The 21,916-nt window shown below is 45.4% G+C and overlaps 1 protein-coding gene across 1 annotated transcript; it reads right to left on the bottom strand.

The window, feature by feature from the left end:
* Window positions 1-927: 927 nt before the first annotated feature.
* LOC147881026 (hydroxyproline O-arabinosyltransferase NOD3-like) lies at window positions 928-18,632 on the bottom strand. The gene is made up of 8 exons (XM_087369770.1): window positions 17,449-18,632; window positions 17,101-17,168; window positions 16,780-16,981; window positions 16,498-16,595; window positions 16,324-16,393; window positions 16,155-16,226; window positions 1,639-1,752; window positions 928-1,514 (listed from the first exon to the last, which is right to left on the bottom strand). The coding sequence occupies exons 1-8, from the start codon at window positions 17,836-17,838 to the stop codon at window positions 1,449-1,451; spliced, it is 1,080 nt and encodes a 359-aa protein (XP_087225896.1). The 5' UTR covers window positions 17,839-18,632; the 3' UTR covers window positions 928-1,448.
* Between the last annotated feature and the right edge of the window lie 3,284 nt (window positions 18,633-21,916).

Here is a 21,916-nt window from a genome sequence, read left to right as displayed (position 1 = left end):
ACATGATACATGCCCCATCAACATGGTATCAGAGCAAGCTGTAACTCGATAAATTCTGGACTATGCACTATCGTGAGACATCGAGACCCATGGAGCATCCAAATAACTGGTAAGCTGAACTGTGTTGGGCAATGGCTCCTGACTACTTGATGCAAGCATCTGGACATGGCATCTGAAGACTCAATCGCCTTGAGCTGGCATGGCATGGGCAATTCTTAGGCTTGGCAACGGCTATTGAAGGGCTTGTGCTTGTGTTTGTGACAAGAAGCTGTGATACTGCGTGTTGTTTGTGGTCATGATGCTGGTTGTGTGCGCTTCAATCGCCAAGGATGTTGGAGGAGGTGGCCTTCACACCTCACACACATGTACATAATGGTTTAAGGGGGAGCCTTGGCACTGGTTGAAACATGGATTATGGGGACTTAGTCCTATATACAATAATGAGCACTTGTAGCCCATCCTCAGCGCATCCTGGGCAAGACACATGTCAGCCAACAAAGAGGACTCCGACGAAGAGTTCAAGTAGTGGATTAAGCTCCGAAGGGAATAGTTAGTTCCATCCAACTTGTCCTCTCGAGTGAGGACTCCAAACACATCAAAGGGATTGTGAGCCATCACATATAGATGCACAAATATATGACCTCTATAACATTTACTTGCTATGGATTTTGCACCAACAAAATTCACTGCTCCACAATCCAATTCTTGGCCAAAGTGTGCACAAATCTGGCTGATTAAAACAATGCATTTTGTACCACAGCTCTTGATATGCAAACCTGCTCTCTCGCAGCCTAGACTTACTTCATGTAAGAGCCTACATTTGATCCTGCTTATGATATAAATGTTTCAGAAAACCCCCTACACATTCACATGTGACACACTATAAAACATCATAGGGTATTGGGACAATCTTAGTGAAGAATGTACAAATGCTCCGTCATCTTTAGAGCACTCACATGCAAAGCGTTTCACATAGACATAGCACACTCGGTGCTTAACAAAATTGCAGAGCAACATTTCTGTGCGGTTTTAATATCTGTAAGAAAATGCCACAACCAGAACTATTTCCAAGACAAGAGGAAACTGAATCTAATCAAACAGGCTGCTAAAATTTTAAAATTTTCCACTTTTGAAATGGTGTTGCAAGGAATGGAAAAATTTTGCACATAAAGATACAACTTTCCCGGGGAAATTTATAAAAGCCTGATTCCCCTGGCTTGTCTAGTAGCCAGATATTTTTTTGTCTTTCCATATCCTTGTAGTGTTTCGCTGTGTGTTCTCCCCTCTCATGTTCTTGCTCTGCTTGTGCCTGTATACATTTGTAGATTCTGCCGTTGTATGAATTCCACAATATGAACTTTTATTCAGCTTAACATTGTCAAATTTGTGAAAACGGGTAGAAAGTGCTGGATGAGATGTATGAAAGTAACACTGTAAAATGTATGTCTTTATTCCCCTTCTTTCCAGTTGGGAATGTTTGCAGTTGCTTCATTCACCATCTTGACCAAGGTGACCTGGGATTTAGACATTGGCATTTACTTAGGTCTTGAAGGTTTGGTAGTATGTTCATTAAGGTACAGCACTACAAAAAATGTGGCAAAGAATCAAACTGAATAAGAAAGCGGGAGAATAACATACCACACTTTCTGGTACCCCTGGGGGTGGTAGAGGCAAGTTCCTTGGAGGGGCGCCAGAACCATAAGATCGCTTATCAAACCTCCACTCTCCTATTTTACCATACGTCAAGGTACCCTACAGCAACAAGCACATGAACAGACAACATAAATTGAAACTCTGCTATAATAAAATGCTCAAGTTGATAATTTCACAAATAACATTAGTTTACAAAATTTCTCCCAGTGTCAACCAAGGCAGAACAAGTCTACTAAAAGCTTGTTGGTCTTATATGACCGTCTGAGTGGAGACAGTTAGGACTATAACACTGAAGCATCTCGCATACGTTGGAGGCAACCAAAATCATTAGGTGTGTAAAGAAGACGTCCATGTCCACTCATAGAAGACATTTATTCATGAGAGTAAGAACAGCCAGTTCTGCATGATCAAGAGTTATTCAAGCAGGGCCCATGCTAGTGGTGCAGCCGCATCACAGCTAGCACATAGGCATCAGGCAGCAGGTGAGACCCAGGACCAGCAGGCCGGCTGGGAAGCCTCCATAAACAGGGTCAGCCTCTTTTAGTGCTGAGTCCACCCCCAGGTGGGGAGATTCTTGTGCGGGGCGGTGGGATGTCAACTTTTGGCCCCTTGATTATCGGGGTGACTAGCATGGACCTTGCAAGCCTTCAAAAATAGCAATACTTTGTAGCAATTACGCCCAAGGGGCCCTAAGCGGGAACAGGCTCTTATACATGCGAGCAGACAGCCTCTCGACCCACAGGCAAAATGATTACCCGTAGTTGTATCTGCCAACTCCTGGGTCTCTAGAACTGCAAAACAATAATTCTGAACTCTGATCCCTCATAGCCTAACATGGAAGAAGACCAAACGAAAAAACAAACTGTCTAGCCTGTCTCCCCTAACCTTAAGCCAAATTTTCAAAGGAAACAATCTGAAGTAGGGGCATATTGAGTTAGATGCAGACCAAACCCTGCCGTGCATTGTAAAGAATGCAATATAGCTCAAAGTGTTGTGGGGGGATGTAACATGGTTAGCCAGGGATGTAACAAAAGAGGAGTGGATTGCACACAATCGTGCATCTAAGCACGTGTCCAACAAGGAAGGGGTGGTTCGGCCACGCCTTTGCGATCGACCCTGTCACACCGCCTTATAGGATACATGGACAACAGGTTTCCCGGATTGAGATCCATGATGCACTTCAGCCCACCTGCTCATGCCCACCAGCTCTCCCAGAGGATGGTGTTTGGGAGACCGTCTCTAGCATCACCGCCTGGAACGTATGGGTGGCTAGATGTAGCAGGGTGATGGAGGGCTAGTCAATCCCTCCTACGGCTACTCTAGTAGCCATCTGGTCATCTCACAGTGCGCGCCATTTGGGAGCGTGGTACTCCAAGCTCTAGAGCGACTATCGAGAGGTGGGAGCGTTTCTGCTAGACATGGCCAGCAGGAGTTTTCTACACCCCTTTTGCGAGGGTTATTCGTTGGGCATATAGACCACCATCATGGCTGCTAGTTCCTATTTCGGACTCTCTATAGGCAATGAGCCATGAGATCCGAAAATGGATGGTTATTGCAAGCAGTCTTTTCTTTATTTTCATCGACAGCTCCTATTGGAAGCTGGTTGCATGGTTTTTTCAAGCATTAAAAGAATTTACTTCTTGCAAAAAAAAAAGAGGAAGGGGTGGTTCAAGGGATTGACTGACAACACGATTGTCCAATCAAAGGCTGACAGCACTCCTCTCACCACCAACTAAGGTGATTAAATGGCCTTACCATTCCAAACCTTAGCAAGATCTCCTTTCATCAAAGGGATTGGTGACACTCCTCTCACCACCAACTAAGGTGGAGAGGCCATACTATTCCGAATCTTTCTTTTGCAAAGCATAAGATGAAGGTAGAATTCAACACACAAGAAAGGCATGTCTTAGTCCTAGATCAGAAGTGCATTCCAAATTGTGGCATGAGAGACTTCGGCATGTCCATTACATCACTCTCTCAACAATGGAGGGCACCTTAGAGCACTCTAGGCTACTTCTTGGAAGGCAAGAAACACCAAGATGCATTAAAAAAGGAGGCCCAATTGGTTGTAGGCCATTCTATGGGCTATCCATAGGTGCCACTTATTCCTTGGTATGTGCCTTGTAGGCCTAGTTACAGTTAGTTAGGTCTGTTGGTACAGTTAGTACATGTACCACCTAGGTTAGTTAGGACACTTAGTCCAATTAGGGCATTTAGCCCTAGGGTTTTGTTATGTTGGCTCTCTCTTGAGCCTCCACTCTTAGTTTTGCAACAATTCATTACAGCATCTCGTTTTTCTCATCACCTCCATTTTTGAGCTTCCATTGCTTGCCCTAGGCTACAGTGGTATCAGAGCAGGTCAGGAATCCATTCCCTCATCCATTGACAGCTTTCCCAAGCTGTTTGGCAGCCTCTTGAGCCCTCATTCCTGCTGGTCTTGCTGGTTTTTACACACCCGTGAGTGTTTGAGGCCTCTCCAAGCACTTCTGTCGTGAAAACCCTGGTTTTGATGCGAGAAGACTGCATTTTGGAGCAGCTACCACGAAGGGAGGCGCATTCGGAGCACTTTTCTGCTGTATTTACCTCACGTGTGAATCCGTACAGCCATATGGACCTGTTAGAACAGCATTTATTGCTGTACAGAAGTTTGTGCCAGCATTTAATGTATTTTGGAGGCTGTACGGAAATTCATTTCTGCAGCTGTACGGACAATTGCGCCAGCATTTAAGAGCAGTACGGCCTGTTTTTCTGCACCTTTTCACACGTGTGGTCCGTACACCCTGTATGGAAATCTCAGCAGGCATTTATTGCAGTACAGGTCTGCCTCAAGGTGCATGCCAGCCTTTTGAAGTATTTTCTCATCACATTTCTTCATTTCAAGGTTCGTGCTTGGCATTTGGAGATATTTGGAGCTTGTTGCTGCAATCCGGAGGCCTCTCCTTGAGCCCATTCCTTCTCTTTTGGCTTCCTTTTGCCTCGACTACGAGTACCCCTCCATTGGATCACTCTCCTCTCATTTCCAAGTGCTCTCCTCCTCATGGGAGCATTTTCTCTTGCTGTAATTCTCATTTCCAGCCCACTATTGGCATTTCTCATTGCCCTTTGCTCTCATTTTCACCTCTCCTTCAAGGGTGAATCTCTCTGCTCGCATTCAGAGCTTTTTCACTGCTGTCCATTCGGCCTACATCATTGGGTAAGCCGTTGTTGCATTGGTTCTTTCCGATTTCTGCTTCATTTGCGTTTTGGAAAGGCCCAGTGTTGCCTTGGAAGGCCTTGTGTTGCCTTTTGGGGATTTTCTAGCAATAGGTACACCTTGGAACATCAGAGTCTTTTGCAGTGATAAGCTTTGAAGCTTGAGCTGAATTTTGCCAATTGATTTTGAGAGGTTGCCTTCCTCTCATTTACGTTGTCAGATTGGTGCTTTTGACTTGCATTTTTGGCACAATGGCTGGCAATAAGGATGATTTGTTTGGGATGCTTGGGGCTGATGACAAGCTTGATGGCACAAATTACCCCATGTGGTCATACATGATGGGGCATGTATTGGTTGCAGGAAGAGAATTGCATCTGAAAAGAAGAAGAAAGAGTCTAGTCTTGCAGTATCTGGTTCTCCTAGTGCAGAAGATCGACATGAGTCAGCTAATTTTGCACAAGACCAGCATTGGGCTTTCTTGGTTACTTGTCAGTATAATCCTGATGTTCATGATGTTCATGATGCCTGCATGATAGTTTCTGATGTTCATGATGCAGGCCTAGTTCTTTGATAGTGGTGCTAGCAAGCACATTACTTCCTACTACTGAAGACAACTTGGCAGATCTTTTTACAAAGGCTCTACCTCGACCTAAGCTTAAAGCTTTTCGGCAAGCTTTAAACTTAGTACCTTTTGTGACTTGATATGTTGTACTCTATACAATCATAGGTTGCTATATCCCTACAGGATGAACATGTGCAACCATCACATTAGATATTCAAGTATCCTGAGTCATGTCCACGATACTTCAGCCCATACCATGGAGGGGGGTTTGTAGGCCATTCTATAGACTATCCATAGGTGCCACTTATTCCTTGGTATGTGCCTTGTAGGCCTAGTTACAGTCAGTTAGGTCTGTTGGTACAGTTAGTACATGTAACACCTAGGTCAGTTAGGACACTTGGTCCGGTTAGGGCATTTAGCCCTAGAGTTTTGTTATGTTGGCTCTCTCTTGAGCCTCCACTCTCAGTTTTGCAGCAATTCATTACAATATATATATGGCTCTTTTTATATTGGTCATGGGTATAGACCTCCGCTAAGAGGCTCCAACCTTTCCTCGTTGTATCACGTTCTTTAAGTTTCATAGACTCTTCGGTCTTTTTTAATAAACTCTCTCTCTCTCTCTCTCTCTCTCTCTCTTACACACACACACACAACTCTTCCACTCTTTCCCTTCCTTTCTCTCCCTTCCTCTCATTCTATCCCTCTCTCTAAATCAGCCCCTACCCCCTTTTCTACATGGGGCTGATTTAGAAAAGGGGCTGATTTAGAGAGAGGGATAGAATGAGAGGAAGGGAGAGAAAGGAAGTGGAAGAGGGAAGAGAGCTGAAGGAATGGGGTAGGGGGGAGAGAGGGAGAGAGAAAGAAGACACGTAGGAGGAGGGAGGCGGAGAGTAGGATAAGAGTACAGGTCACATCAAAGTCCGTATAAAGGGTGGGGAGGTGGACTTACGTAGTCTCCCTCCACTATATCTCCTTTTTGCCTATCTCTAGGCCTAAACATCCCCGAGCCAAAGTAGTCCTAACCCTCACTAACATGGCCCAATCTTGGCCTTCATTACAAACCATACCTCCTGAAAAATAATTTTGTCCTCAAAATTGTAGGTGATGGTTAGGCACCAAGGCCCCCCTGCTGTAAAAAGGACACACTCCATCATGCATGCCACAGGATCAAAACGAAATGTGATATACTCCTTTGCCTTGGGTGTTGTGCCACCTCGAGGGTCATGTGGGTGCTAATCTATCCTGGCACGCTCATCATCACAAAGCTCCATAGTTATAAAGTTCTGGATGTCCCCATGGTTTCGTTCTACACACCCCATTGTGCTTGCTGTCCACTTTTCTCCACATGGGAGGCATTTACCTTGCCATATACACCACATGGTAGCTTCAATGAGCACTTCAATGAGATGTCTTTGCATTGCGTCTCTGGTTATGCTGCCCTTATCAAATGTGAAGAACTGAAAATCATCTTCATTATAGCTGCTGTAGTTGGACTCAAACGGCTCCGTACGTTTCTCTGATCTCCCAACATTCTATGGGTCTAGAATTCTCACATATGAGACAACGCAGGGCTCCAGTACTTGGATGCTAATGTTAGAGTTCACCTCATGTCTCCTTGAGTGAGGGCCTTGGTTGTGGGTCTGCCCGCCCATGTGAGGGAGAGTGAGGGCCTTGCTTGTGGGTTTGCCACCCCTAGGAGAGGCAGAGGGGGAACACTTCGATGGCTGTCCTTGCACACGGACCATACGGAGCAGGAGCATAGGCATACGGAGCCTGTACCAGCTCGTCACCAGTCCACGTCTACTGCGGGACAGCACGAGGCCACACGGGCCTGCTGCGGGGGGGGCACATGCGCTCACATTGGGCCTGTTTCCAGGCCCCACACATGGCACCTAGGTGGTGCCCCTCTTGGCGGGGTATGCAAGCCCCAACCAGGGCCATGAGACCCGACCTGCTGGTCAGCCTGACCCTAGTCGGCTGAATTCCCCCCCTCTGGTCGGTCCTTTTGGGCAGGGGGCTGGCCTTATATATAGGGGCCCCTCCCCTCATTGTTTCTCATCTCAGCTCACACTTGGAGCAGTCACCAGTGGAGGGTTTTTCTCCAGCAGTAGAGGAGGTTTTTCCTGAGATCCTGTGCAAGTCTCTCTTGTTCTCCTGTTTTCTCTCATAAGTGTTTGCTGTTTTCTCTCTGTTGTTGCTCCGCATCGCTGCACTTCTCACAACTAACACACACGTCTTTTGGATGTCCTCCAAGGATGATGTCTTTGCTGAAACATGGTGCATCTCTGTACAGCCAAATAATCTGAGAGACACAAATCAGACCTGCTGAGTCATGTAGCATGGTCCCACAATCTTTATTTGTCAATGGCTTCGGATGAAAACAGGCAAATGCCAGATCTTGTTTGACCTCCATTTGGTTCAGGCTGAAAAGGTCAGCTGCATCCCCCAAAAGCTATCAGCCATGTGTAACCCAAAGTGCATGTGCTGACCCATAGACTTGAGTAGGCATTCCATATTGACTGCAGCTGAACGCCATGAGCAAGTCATCTCTGCCATAATCCTCAAATCCCACTGACCAAGATCCAATAATGAGTACGCCTTCTTTCTTCAAGGTGAGACATGAACTTGAATATGTTGATAATCAAAGATATGTTGCAACCAAAATCTGTAACAAAATTACCATTCACTGGCTGCATGCTTCTGACCCTTTCCCACACAACACCAGCAAATTGCATGTAACATCAACACTCAAATTCAAATGGCAAGGACTAGTCATATATTCTCTTGCCATCATTCCTTTCAAGTTCAAGTAGTTCTTTTGCAGAGCTGCCTCTGCTTAAGCTCTTCATATGAGGCACAATTCCCAAGATTGATATCATTGCAGGATTTTCCGTCAGCTGATAACCAAGTTTCCATAAATCTATGGACTGAAATAGTGGCATGCACATAAGGCTGTGTAATGCATTATCCCTTGAAAGTAATTGCATAAAAAATTTCAGTTCCATAGCCACAATGATCAAATCTGAAAGTACAATGGACCTATTTTGATCCAGGTCTGAAGTTTGTCTATCAGGCAGAAATTCATTTCAATTGCAATGATTCCATCTATGATTACAGTCTGCATGTGGCCATGACGGGATTGGCAAACATATGGGTGTCTCCCTGAGACAACATTCAGTATTTCCTTCATGTGGAAGGCTTGAAACATGCATTGGCACACCATAGAGGATTATCCAAGATAGATAGATGATGCTGAGGACAGCGAATTCTTCTTCATAGATTCAAATGTAGGACCGCGAACAGAGGATTTTCTTCAACAAGTTCAAGCACTAGGTGGATTCATGAGGCAATTTGAATGGACAAGCAATCTTCAATGATCATCCAGAATCTTGTTCACATAGAAGGAGGCCATGCAAGTGGACTAGACTGTTCTGACCATAGTAGAAGGGGATTTCACATGTATCCCTCAATGGTATGCACATGCTTCCCCATCTTCTATCTTGATGAGCAGTATAGGCTTTTCCTCCATCTGTGCACCTCTATTTACAATGGCATTGGGGGATGAAAACAATAAGGTAGGATGCAGCATGCAGGTCGTCAGCCAAGGAAGGGGGAGGGGAAAGGAACACACAGCAATGCAACGTGGACATCCAAGCAGGCTGCCATAGAGCCCAGTGGCAGCCAATAGGCAGTGCAGCTGCCATGCAGCCTTGGGCAGTCATCCACGACAGCAGCAGGTCAGGAGAACAGTGGGCCTATGAAGCAGTTTGGCAGCCAATAGGCAGTCCGGCTGCCACTTGGGCATCCAGGCAGGACAGCAGCAGGTCGCACAACCAAAGGAAGGGCATGAGAACAGTCATGCCTCTCTGAAGTTTGAGATCAGCACATGTGAAGCCATTGGAGTGAAGATCCTAGAATAATCAATCCGGCTGCCATTGGAGCCGTGGGCATCCATGCAGGACAGCAGTAGGGCGCACAACCAAAGGCAGGGCAGGAGAACAGTCATGTCTCTCTTAAGTTTGGGATCAGCACATGTGAAGCCATTGGACTGAAGATCCTAGGACAGACCTAACAACACAAATGCAACTAATACAAACTCTTGCAATCCCTACTTGAACAAGAACAGTTATTTGAATCTAGGTCCCCTTCCTTCTTGCAAAGATACCTGTCCTTCAAACAAAGGAGTCAACCATAATTCTGCACCTTCTGAACTCAGGTCACCTTTCAAGCAAAGGTCTTCTGTTCCAGGCAGTATGCTCTTGTGAATTTCTCTTAGGGCTCCAATACCATGCTAGAAAACAAAGATGTAGGTTACCTGCTGTAGCCAACAGTCACGCAATGGAAGAATATGCCCAGAAATCACACAAAGCGTAAATCAAATCTTACTCCCATAGACTTGTCTGAACAAGTACTCTTGAGGTCTACCACACGTACAAATCTAAAGCATGCTCATGAAGTAGAATAGCCAAACCATATAATATAGATTTCACAAAACAGGCAAAGACTGTTACAAACTGTTGTGCTCAAACCACCACCATTAGCAGCCTGTGTGCTGCCTAGATGTGGACTGTCGGCACTCCAATAGGCTGCCTTCTACCTCCATCGAGCACCTCTGATCTTTGTCAACCTGCATGCTCCAATGGAGCTTCAGTGGGCTGGAAAGATCTGGCTCCAAATGCTCTCTTTCCTCATCTTCTTCCTGCTGCTGCAGAGAGTGTTCTCCTGAATTATCCCTGGCCTCCCTGCTGCTCTGGATGCAGCCCAAATCTGAGGCACAAGATGGATGTCAGACCCCCAGCAATGGGGCCCTTATCTAGGGCATAAGCCCTTCCAAATCTAGCCGACCAGATCAGATCCCAGCTCACCAGTACAACTCGGCCAACCCAGTCTGTGAACATGTCAATGTCAGCCGACTGTATCTGCAGGGCCTTGTGCAACAGCCTAGGGTGCTGCCCACATGTCAGCCTGCATGTGTACTCAGATCTGACCACATGGAAGCCTTTCTATCTGCCCAGATGGCCTCTGGCTGACCTCTAGCATGCTGCTGGAAGCACTCCAGAAGCCAGTAGATGGTACTAGTATCATTGAAGGTGAAAGAAACTGAATCAATATTTAAGCACAAGGTGAATTCTACATTAAAGAGGGAAATTGAAACATGGGCAGATGAGTCCAAAGAGTATGTTGAGATGCAAGAAAGTGCAACCAAGGTCAGAATAGGTGGGCTCCCAAATGACAGGTATGTGCAGGAATTCGATGAGACCTTTGATAAAATCTGTAAGGCAACACTAGGCATCGTTTGACAAGATGACTCAGGTGTAAGGCAAGACGAAGCTCATGCAGTAATCACTTTAAATACAAAGGCATATAAAGAGTCAACATCTCAAACAAACCAACAAACTGAAAGGTACAAGGTGTGGATAGCTGAAGAACTCATAAGAGCTCAATTGGATAAAAAAGAAACAGAAGTAGAAAAGGTAAAAGAAGTCAGAAAAGGAGGCAAGTGAGCAATTCATCGAGATGGACAAGGCACTCATAAAGGATTTCAGAGCCTAATCTAAAGACACGCAGTGTATAACTGATGTAGCTTAGAATAGCATAAGTTGCTTATGCGCCCATCCATGCTCTATGTTGCACGAGCCTTCACCATCCCATAGGTCCTAGTAAGTCTCCAAAGGATGTCAAAATCATCATCTCTATCTGTCTGTGTGTGTTGCGGGGGGGGGGGGGGGGGCTTGACTGCCTATCATTGGCCCCCAAGAACAGATTTTCTATCTACAAACTACAGAAAGAAGTACAAGAACTAAGGTTACAGATGGCAGCTTTGGTAGCCGGCCGAATCCAGGACCTCAAAGGGACTGGGAAGCTAACCGTAATCGCTGTGCAGACCTGCAAGGCCACTCCTACTACTCCCCAAGTGGTGTCAAAAGTCAAGGATCTTGTTCACACAGAAGTGCAAACAATCAAGAAGGAAGTCATTGTAGAGCTGGACACAAAGGTAAATATATTCAGCATTCAAGCAGCACAAAGCCAGACGCAGCAATGCATTGAAGATCAGGATCGAAGGCCTTCTTAAGGGCTGGTTCAACAAGGAGGATACGTACACTAAGACTCTAGCACATAGCATTGAATGGCCAGAGGATGATGAAGATAGACCAGATTCCACAACTAATATTCGCTACTCTGGAGGGCATGCCGTAATTCACTCAGCACACGAGACATACGAATCAAGGTTCTTCGTCGCCAATCCTACAAGCTGATAGAATTACAATGTACAATGTAGGGCCCCTTTGGAGCTGCAGCCTGCCTTGTGCCCTCCCTGCTCGGATGTACTAGCTGGTTTCTTACTATCCCCTTGACCTGCTGGTCTCCCGTGGACATTAATACATCCTGAGCAGTTCTCCACCGACATTGTTTCACTTACCGAGAGGAGCCAATGGAGATAGTGCAGTCCTACACATACTTGGGGACAGTGTTCACTGGGCCAGTCTTCACGATGACCCACGCCGCAAGAGCACGACTCACACGAGGGCAGGGTGCCTTAGCCTGACTAGAGAGACAATGTTTCCACGCACACTTGCAGGATCCACCGACGAAGGGCTGGCTTTTCGACACTCTTGTGAGACTGACTGCCATGTATGCACTGCCCTTCTGGGGGAGTGATCTTTCAGCGGAAGAGATTCGAGATGCTACAGGTGACCATGGGATCCAGGATGATTCGGAGTAAGCCCTCAGCCCCCATCAGATTATACGGGCAGAGTTTGCCATGACAAGGCTAGCACTAGAGTCATACAGGCGACTAGCAAAGAGTGGTATTCACACAGCATGGTATGCGCGTGTGTCCACATCGTTTGATAGCCACGGCATTCAGATGGACAGGCTCCCTCCCTTTCAGTACAACATGGACACTCCACCCGAGCTGATCCCACACGATGAGATTAACTGTATCATACGGTTGGACCTCCTCCAGCTCCATACATCTTGGACTTGGGAGGGGGGCTGGGTGCTCCCTACCAAGATCCAATTCTACCATGATCACTTTCTGAGGTTATCAGAGCATGGGCTTGTTATCAAACCCCCATACCTTGAGGATAGGAGAGTCTCACATGCACTGAGGATTGCCATCGGACAGATACGGGTCTCGTCCCACCAGCTGAGGATTGAGGCAGGGAGAGTTGCAAGCATACCTAGAGATCAGCGGATTTGCAGAGTTTGCACAATGGGAGAGATCGAAACAAAGGAGCATCTTCTGTGTGTCTGCCCGGTATACTATGAGATACGAGGACAGTATCACTGCGGCAAACTAGGGAGTAGCTAGAGGATGATGAAGATAGACCAGATTCCACAACTAATATTCGCTACTCTGGAGGGCATGCCGTAATTCACTCAGCACACGAGACATACGAATCAAGGTTCTTCGTCGCCAATCCTACAAGCTGATAGAATTACAATGTACAATGTAGGGCCCCTTTGGAGCTGCAGCCTGCCTTGTGCCCTCCCTGCTCGGATGTACTAGCTGGTTTCTTACTATCCCCTTGACCTGTTGGTCTCCCGTGGACATTAATACATCCTGAGCAGTTCTCCACCGACATTGTTTCACTTACCGAGAGGAGCCAATGGAGATAGTGCAGTCCTACACATACTTGGGGACAGTGTTCACTGGGCCAGTCTTCACGATGACCCACGCCGCAAGAGCACGACTCACACGAGGGCAGGGTGCCTTAGCCTGACTAGAGAGACAATGTTTCCATGCGCACTTCCAGGATCCACCGACGAAGGGCTGGCTTTTCGACACTCTTGTGAGACTGACTGCCATGTATGCATTGCCCTTCTAGGGGAGTGATCTTTCAGCAGAAGAGATTTGAGAGGCTACAGGTGACCATGGGATCCAGGATGATTCGGAGTAAGCCCTCAGCCCCCATCAGATTATACGGGTAGAGTTTGCCATGACGAGGCTAGCACTAGAGTCATACAGGCGACTAGCAAAGAGTGGTATTCACACAGCATGGTATGCGCGTGTGTCCACATCGTTTGATAGCCACGGCATTCAGATGGACAGGCTCCCTCCCTTTCAGTACAACATGGACACTCCACCCGAGCTGATCCCACACGATGAGATTAACTGTATCATACGGTTGGACCTCCTCCAGCTCCACACATCTCGGACTTGGGAGGGGGACCAGGTGCTCCCTACCAAGATCCAATTCTACCATGATCACTTTCTGAGGTTATCATAGCATGGGCTTGTTATCAAACCCCCATACCTTGAGGATAGGAGAGTCTCACATGCACTGAGGATTGCCATCGGAGAGATACGGGTCTCGTCCCTCCAGCTAAGGATTGAGGCAGGGAGAGCTGCAAGCATACCTAGAAATCAGTGGATTTGCAGAGTTTGCACAATGGGAGAGATCGAGACAAAGGAGCATCTTCTGTGTGTCTGCCCGGTATACTATGAGATACGAGGACAGTATCACTGCGGCAGACTAGGGAGTAGCTAGAGACGACGCCACATGACACTAAGCCTAACCGAGCACAGACACACGTCACCGACTTCTACACATCTGAGCCAGTCCCGGGTGAGATTGAGGTGGAGGAGCTCGAGGACACGAGAGCAATGTGGATCCATAGTGGGAGTCACCACGACGCTGTCAGGCGAGGCACGCAGAGAGCGCATATGGCACGAGGGGCGACGATGTAGCCCACTGGATACAAAGATCGAGGAGACCACAACCTCCACCGCCGCGGGACGCAGCCCGACAAACGCGGATACATGAGCTCTTCTCGACCCATCAGAGAGCCACCACGGTACCAGGGTATATGGAGCCTGTACATGCACTTGGTGCACTAGCTCTCAGCACTTGATACTAGGACATTTTGCTACTTTGCTATTTTGTACTAGATTAGCACTTTAGCACTCAGCTAGGGTCTTAGCGAGCCCTTTGCTTCAGCCCACTGTGGTTTGTACAAGTTACCTCTATTTTGCACTGTCTCATAGGCCCGCGAGGCCTCCCGAAGACGTTAATAAATGTTTCTTTCTTTCTTTCTCTCTGTCTCCCCCCCCCCAAGAATGTGTCCGCGCCTGCACTTACATGTGCAATCAAAATCGTGCAATCTGTGTGTGTGCAGAGAAATCAAAATCGTGCAATCTATGTGTGTGTGAGTGTGCGCGCACGCACACACACACAGAGAAATGATGTGATATGATGCTACTAAAGTCCGCCTGAGACCCTTCACGATCTATGGGACTTGCGATCACTACTAACTAATAGTGATCCCTTACATTCAGTGAAAGAAAATACTACAAATTTGCTAGGTAGTGAGTACTTGTCAGGCTAGCTTGTGTGCTAGCCTTAGTGCCTTGTTGCTGTGTTCCAAAACCTCTTTTAAGTAGTTCCTAGCTTTTTGGCTTGCTGCTCCAGCAGATTATTTGAATTATCTCTGCCGCCCACTGTCCACATAACCTTCTCTGATATGTGTGTAGGCTCTACATCTTAGGAGTACATGCTGCACATTTTCTACCTCCCCTTTGGGTCAGATCCTTTCTTCTCTAGGGATTCTGGGTCCTGCCCCTCTCCACCTCTAGATCATGTAAGCTGGTTCTGATTTTTCAGATTATATGCCTTTTAAATATTCATATGTCTCCCCCGATATATTTTTGCATTCATTGAGTTAATTTCCTATTTATAGAATTGTATTTTTGCTCCCAGGTCTTGCCATAGTTTCTGTAACATTTTCTGTGTCACTAACTCCTTGATTTAAACGTGCATCTTCTGGTGTATCAGCAGCTGTTATACCCCATGATTCCATCCACTTCATTCCCTCTCTGTGCCATCTCGTGATTTGTGTAGCTTCCATCGCCTTATGTGGTATCCTACTGGTGTTCATCTTTGAAACTTTGTTGAGGTAAGCCATGAATTGACATAATGCCTCGCTCCTAGAGGTATCGTACCTGTTTCAGCCAATAGGATGGGGTAGGTGTCTATGCCTTAACCCATGGACCCCTAATTCCCCTATAGGAAATGGTTGTGTATGATTGGATATATTCCAGTCTTACAAAGGTATATAAATTTTCTATTATTTCCCAGTAGACCCTTGAGAGTCCCGGCACCTGTCAAAGAGCTTTTCTGATAAAAGGCCCAGCACAGAAAGGAAGCATTAACTGATTTATGGCTGCACTCCTATTTATTATGACAGTCATTAATAATTATTTTGAACTTGCTAGAGGACCAACTTCCATGCTCAATCATTCCTCATGTACTCCATGGAATCACAATATTCTAAAAATGTTTTTTTGTTCTTTCCTTTTCTAAATTTTCAACCAGTCTCTTTCAGCTTTGATTGAAGCTAAAAGGACGGGCTTTTGATCATGTTCTATTTCTACAAATGTTTTTTAGCTTCACGTAGTCTCTTTCACTTCTTCTCGAGGCTGAAAGGACACGCTTTTGGCCATATTCTATTTCTACAAGCGTTTTTTAGTTTTCGCTGTAGTCTCTTTCAGCATTTCTTGAAGCTAAAAGGACACAATTTTGGCTGAAAGCTGGTTTCATAAGAAGCTTGTGGTGGGAAACCTCCTCATGTCAGGCATACTTCTATCATCAATGTAAAGAAACAATTTTCTAGAAGAAACATATGTCCCTGCAAATTCCTAGACGATAGAACTCAATATCCTGGCAATAATCAAATGGACGTAGCATAATGAAACTCAATAGCCCAAATGGACGTAGCATAACCATGTAGCAATAGTCTTACCTTCAAGTCGTAGTCGCATCCATAAGTGTAGTGAATGATGAACTTTTCTCCAATCTCCAGATCCCAAGGAGGCTGGAAGGAGAGGCACGTGCCAAGTTAGATTGGGCCACAAGCCTGGACCTACAGCTTTGTCTTGACACGTGCTCACAAAGTCATTACATACAATCACCTGAATCATAAAGTCTTTCCGCAAAATATGTTGCACTCCATGAAGGGCAGAAGCCAGAGCATAGCCATACCTGCAGCCATTGATGGGACCACATGTCAGGACTTTTGTATCATAGATATTCAGTGTCCCTTTCCTTAGTTCAAGCTCATCTTCCTCTCAAATTGTATGCCTTACATTTCTAGAACCCAGCCAAAAGCTCTGTCAGCATCTGGGTCATTTTTCATGGCTAACGAGACGTTGACCCATGTAGGAGCAATCTTCTCAAGATATGCCTGTGTAATAAGACCCAAATGTGAGCCCTAGAACAGCGCCGAGAATAAAATTGCGTTTGCTACTTAACTAAAATACTTTGAACTTTAAAATGTAAATTCAGTCTGGAAGAGGCACAAGATGTCTGGCACAGAACATTTAAAGAGAAGTGAGTAGGAGCTTGGAACATAAGATAATCAGATATACCTTCTTGATCATAACCGGAGAGTTTCCAATGGGATCGATGTTGGTAATCGGACCCTTCTCCACCGAAAAATATTTACGAAGAATTTTTTCATGCTCCTTCGGTGTAATGTAAAAAAAAGGAAAAGCTGCAGGTAGATCTTCCGTGGCCAAATTCGGTAACGGTTTCACGATGACATGATCAGGCTCTGCCATTAAAATATATCTGCGGTATCGAAGGAAACAGGTAAGCAAAGATCAGGTTGTTGCATCTCTGAAGCGGACTCGGCTCGAAATCTTCCAAATTTTGAGAAGATGGAATCGGACTCAGGCGTTCAGACTTACTCTTCCTCGATTTTGGCTTTCGAAAGCCACTGTACAAACGCCCAAGGTCTATTGAGAACCACGTATCCCTGCAGAGAAAAACGGTATAGATTAACTCGTTTAAACCCTTTCAAAATCTCCTCACGACAATGTGAGCAAAAGCGAATCGAACACTCGGGTGATATTTCACCGCACAGCGTACAGACTGAAGAATGCTCTATGAGAGCATTCACGACTTCCTCTTTGTTTTGTATGACAATCGCAGAAAAGTGCAGGAGATTTCCCCATTTGAGGGGCGGATGCAGACATTCCTGTTCCTTGAGGCAAAGAAAGACAAAATTGAGCTTACGGGTGGTGTCTGAGACGCACATGATCGAGTCCTTGAGGCAAGGGGTCGACAACGAAGGTCGGTATCTCGTCCATGAGATTGTCAGGCTTCCCAGAATGCAAAACTCGGGTGAATCCACCCATTTCGGAGCCAGGGAGGTCTTTGAAATGCTTGAACCAGTAGTACATGATGCGGCATTGCCAGCGATTGTAGGCAGCGTCGGTGGCAGTGAGGGCGGTATGGAAGAGGCGTTTCTGTTTATTCTGAGAGAGGACGTGAGAGGGCATGCGGATGAGGGGGTCAAAGGAGGAAATGGGTGCAGAATGGGAGGTGCGATTGAGGTGGGCGAAGGTGGTGATGGTGGTGTAGGTGACCAGGAAGGCCAAGAATGAGAGGGTGCACAGGAAGAAGAGATGGGCACAGTTCACCATGGCGAATGAATTGAATGAAAGAGAAGAGCTTAGAGATCCAAGGAAAGAATTACTCAGCTTCTCCACCAGAGATCATCATCCATCATAGCTACACAGCAACAGGAAAAGCTGCAATATGTGCTTTGTTTGAATTGAATGAGGACACGAGAAATCAACGGCTGGGTTTTCGCCATGAAAGCTCCGCAGAGCAGGAGGAAGAATTGTGCAGAGTTCAATGAGAAGAAATGAAGGAATTGAATGGGTTCAAGGAGAGCAGGATTTGCAAGAACGGTGCAGAGTTCAATGAAAAGAAATGAAGCAATTGAATGGGTTCAAGGAGAGCATCTAGTATGGCGTTTTTCTGTTTCTTGCAGAGGAAGAAGAATTGAGGAGAGTTCTGCGTGGCCCTTGAAAGGAATGGGTTGCAGAAGAGGATGAAGCAGCTGAAGGGCTTAATTGCTACTGCACAGGTGAGATTGGACAGGGGAAGAAGAATTGGGCAGACAGTTGAGAGAATGGGCAGTGAGTGAAATGGAATTCAAGGCTTCCAATTTCTCGCTTTTAAACCCCTCCCCCTTGAGCTGATCCAACATCTGTGTGTGGTGAACTGGGCAGAGATGAGTGAGCTGAAATGGGGTTTAAAGAGAGGGATGAGGCGAGCTCAAATTGGGCAGGGTTGGAACTTGGAATGAAAAGAAAGGCGTTAAGGAGAAGGAAGAAGAAGAATGAAGAGGAAATGGATTTTCAAAGAGAGGGATGGGATGAGAATTGGGGAGGGTTGAATGAAAAGAAAGAAAGGGTTTAAGGAGACCCAAAGTGGGAATGAACAAGAAAATTGGTAGGGATGATGTGAAAGGTTAAATGAAATGGGTTTAATACTTAAGAAGTAGAAGGAGTAGTTGACTGTTGATTAACACTTTTCTCTTAAGTATTCGAAAAGTCGTTAAGCCTATATTTAAATTGGGTCCCTCGTTCAAAAAGTCGTTGACCCTTTCTTAAAGTAACACGAATCCCTAATTAGCGTATTGGAAATTCCTCGGAAAAACTTTCCTCTAATGTGGGCACGCTAGTCAAGATTTTGGTATTCACTTATAAAGACAACCTCTCTCTCTCTCTCTCTCTCTCTCTCTCTCTCTCTCAAGCTCTCAAGCTCTTGATCTCCAATCCCACATTATCGTGATGTAGCCAAGAAGCTACAGCCTTGCTCCAACTCCTTTTCGGCAGGCCTTCTAAATGACAAAAGGCATTCAACTTGTTGAGTGTAAATAACCAAGCAATTGGAGGCTCATCCTAATTTTCATTGTCTAACATAAGAGTTTTTCAAAAGCACCCCTAGGAATCATTTTGCCTATCATCCCAACCTTGAAGCCCTTGCAAAATAGAAGCATGCAACCCAACTCGAACCCTCACTAATGGTGGTAAGGTCCTCACTTGAGCTCAGACTAGGGAATAACTTCATCATCCATACAATGCAAACAATAGCAACCTCAAAAGGCTTCCTGTTTTCATAAGATGTGACCAAGCATCACACTTATGGGAGGTCACGACCTCTTGGAAGGCCGTCAAGCTTGGATGTAATGGGATCGGCAATAGCATTACAAGAGCCATTGCAAACCCCATCTTAACACAAACAAAATGGCAAAAGATGCATCATCCCACCCACTCTTAACCTCCTTTACAAGGTTATCTCTAACTCCTTTTGACTAAGACATATATACCAAAGAGTAAATCATGCCTTAAATTCCATGTCCTTGTAGGTCCATTCTCCCCTCTCCACCCCTCAAAATGTTCAAGCACCCACTTTCTCATCTTCTTCTTTGCCTTCACTCTCTCTTGTTGTGTAAGTCACTTCTCATTTTAGAGATACTCTTGGGCATTTGAGCCCTCTTAACCAAACATTAGTTATACATAAAATTCTTTAATAAGACTGCCACTTTTCAATACAAAGCTCAAAACTTATTCAAGTGGGAGAAGGTGGTATTGGTTGCAAAGACAATTCAAGCTAGGGATAGAAAAAGAGGAAGTGGGCATACCTTTCCTTGGCAAAATCATAGGTAGGAGCGGATTGTTTGTAATGAAAATAAGAACAAGGAGGTGGTGTTGGTGTGATGAGAATTTCTCCCTTGACGTTTTCCTTGCCTATTTAAAAGTTCTTGATTGATAAAACGAGTATTTAAAGAATGTACACAATGGGTGGTTGTTGAAGGGGCATCACATTGTCTAGAGGGCACAAAGCCTTGAGAAGTGCGATGTGTGGGGGGTCCTTAAGCCCCCACTGCCTAACCACATTCCCTTAGAGTCCCCCAAGAAAAGACTTGGGGAGTATACTCTAGGGGTCTCTCATTGCACTTCAGGTCTAGATTAGATCACTTTTTTTTTTGGCGGGTGAAAAGTAACTCATATTAACGACAAAAAATATTTACAATAGTCTAAAAAATATAAAAAGTCTGCCCTTTTTAAGGGGACAAAGGCTGATTACATCCATAGTTTCACTAGAGTACTGAAAACCTCGTTTTTCCTTCCAAAAAACTATATTGTTTTCTTAGCATGCCAAGAGAGTGGAGGCTACTGAGCTCAAGAGAAGTGGCATGCAAGGTGTGGGAAGGTCGGATCGGGCTCCATCCCTACATAATAAAGTACATATGGTGGTGGATTCCTTCGTGGATGAAGGCAAATCAAGTAAGGAGAAGGAAGCGATGGATGAGGCTGATTGGAAGGTTGTCCAGAGGCGTGGTAAGCAACCTCTACAATTGTAGGAGGAGTGGCCAACTGAAGGATCAAGCGAAAGTTCTAATGGAGCTGCCCCAGACAGGGGAGAAGCCTAAAGAAGGTGAAGCGAGAATGCTGTTGCAATTGATGTTAAATCTGCAAATGGTTTAGAAGAGGAATTACGTGATGCTAACCGTAAGAATTGGCTCTTGGAGGAGAAGTCGGAATGTGCAAGTGCAGGAATCTAGCTCGTAAGGTAAGCACTTTCCAAAAGGTGTGTTGAAAAGGATAAAAAATATGGTTGGGGTGACTGGAAAAGGTAAGGAAAATATGGTTGGTGCCAAGGGGAGGAGAATAGAGCAATGTAAGTTGATTTTTTAATCTAGCACTCTCTGTCTTCCCCATCGCTTCCACCATCAATGCCTCCTCAACTTCTGTCAGTAATGTAACTAAAATAGAATCAGATAGATCAAGCTCCAGATCCTTTCTAAGGATGGCCATGCACTCCACCAGCAAGCCATTAAAATGATTCTTTTCCTTGTGCAACTTACAATCCCAAGCTTTGGCAACCCTTAATACTAGTGAGCACATGGGTCTAACATACCTCTTGTCTCATTTCTCCACGTCCTGCCCACATCCTCACAAAACCCATTCCTCTTTAGCAAGTCTTATTAAATGTGTTAGGAATATCTAAAGATCTACCTACCTCCCCAAGAATAGAGAAGGACCATAGTACCGGGCAATGATTAGACAAAGCAGAATCAAGCAACACATTTCCTCCCATTAGAGCTCTCAGCCACCACCCTCTTCAAATCTAGAGCTGGGTGATTGTCCACTAAGTTTTTCTCTCAGAGTGTTAGGAAGAAGCATCAAAGGGAAATGGTGGATCTATGTAGATTGCTTGAAGGAATGTGGCATCAAATGTGGCTGAGGTTTCAGGGAGGAGTTCGCACAAATTGTTGGGTTTGAATGTGATCAGGATGAAGCATGGAGGAATAATCTCAATGAGCTGACTCAGAATTTAGTCCCTCCAGTTGATGTTGGTCAATGAGTTGGTCTAGAAAGGGTCTTCTTTGAAAAGGAACTTTGGGAAGCACTTGACTCGTTGGAGGCAGATAAGACCCTTAGCTCGGATGGGCTCACACGCAAAATTCTATGAAGAGTTTTGGGATTAATAAAAGTATATCCTAAAAGGCAAAATAGACTGAAAATAAGGGACTGGAGAATTATAACTATGTTGAAAACTTCTTACAAGATAATTGTTGCAAAAGCTATGGATGGGAGAATCAGATATCTTTGTATGAAATTTGTGGTACAGGAAGCAGAATGTGTTTGTCAAATCTAGAGACATATTTGAGAATATTTTGGATGTTTCTTCTACTTTAGGTTA

Source organism: Dipteris shenzhenensis, chromosome 31 (assembly GCF_047967505.1).
Source record: "Dipteris shenzhenensis isolate YYH24624 ecotype China chromosome 31, Dip_SZ_1.0, whole genome shotgun sequence".
Classification (NCBI taxonomy): domain Eukaryota; kingdom Viridiplantae; phylum Streptophyta; class Polypodiopsida; order Gleicheniales; family Dipteridaceae; genus Dipteris; species Dipteris shenzhenensis.
The sequence above is the reverse complement of the archived record's forward strand: the minus strand, read 5'-3'. Positions and strand labels throughout refer to the sequence as shown.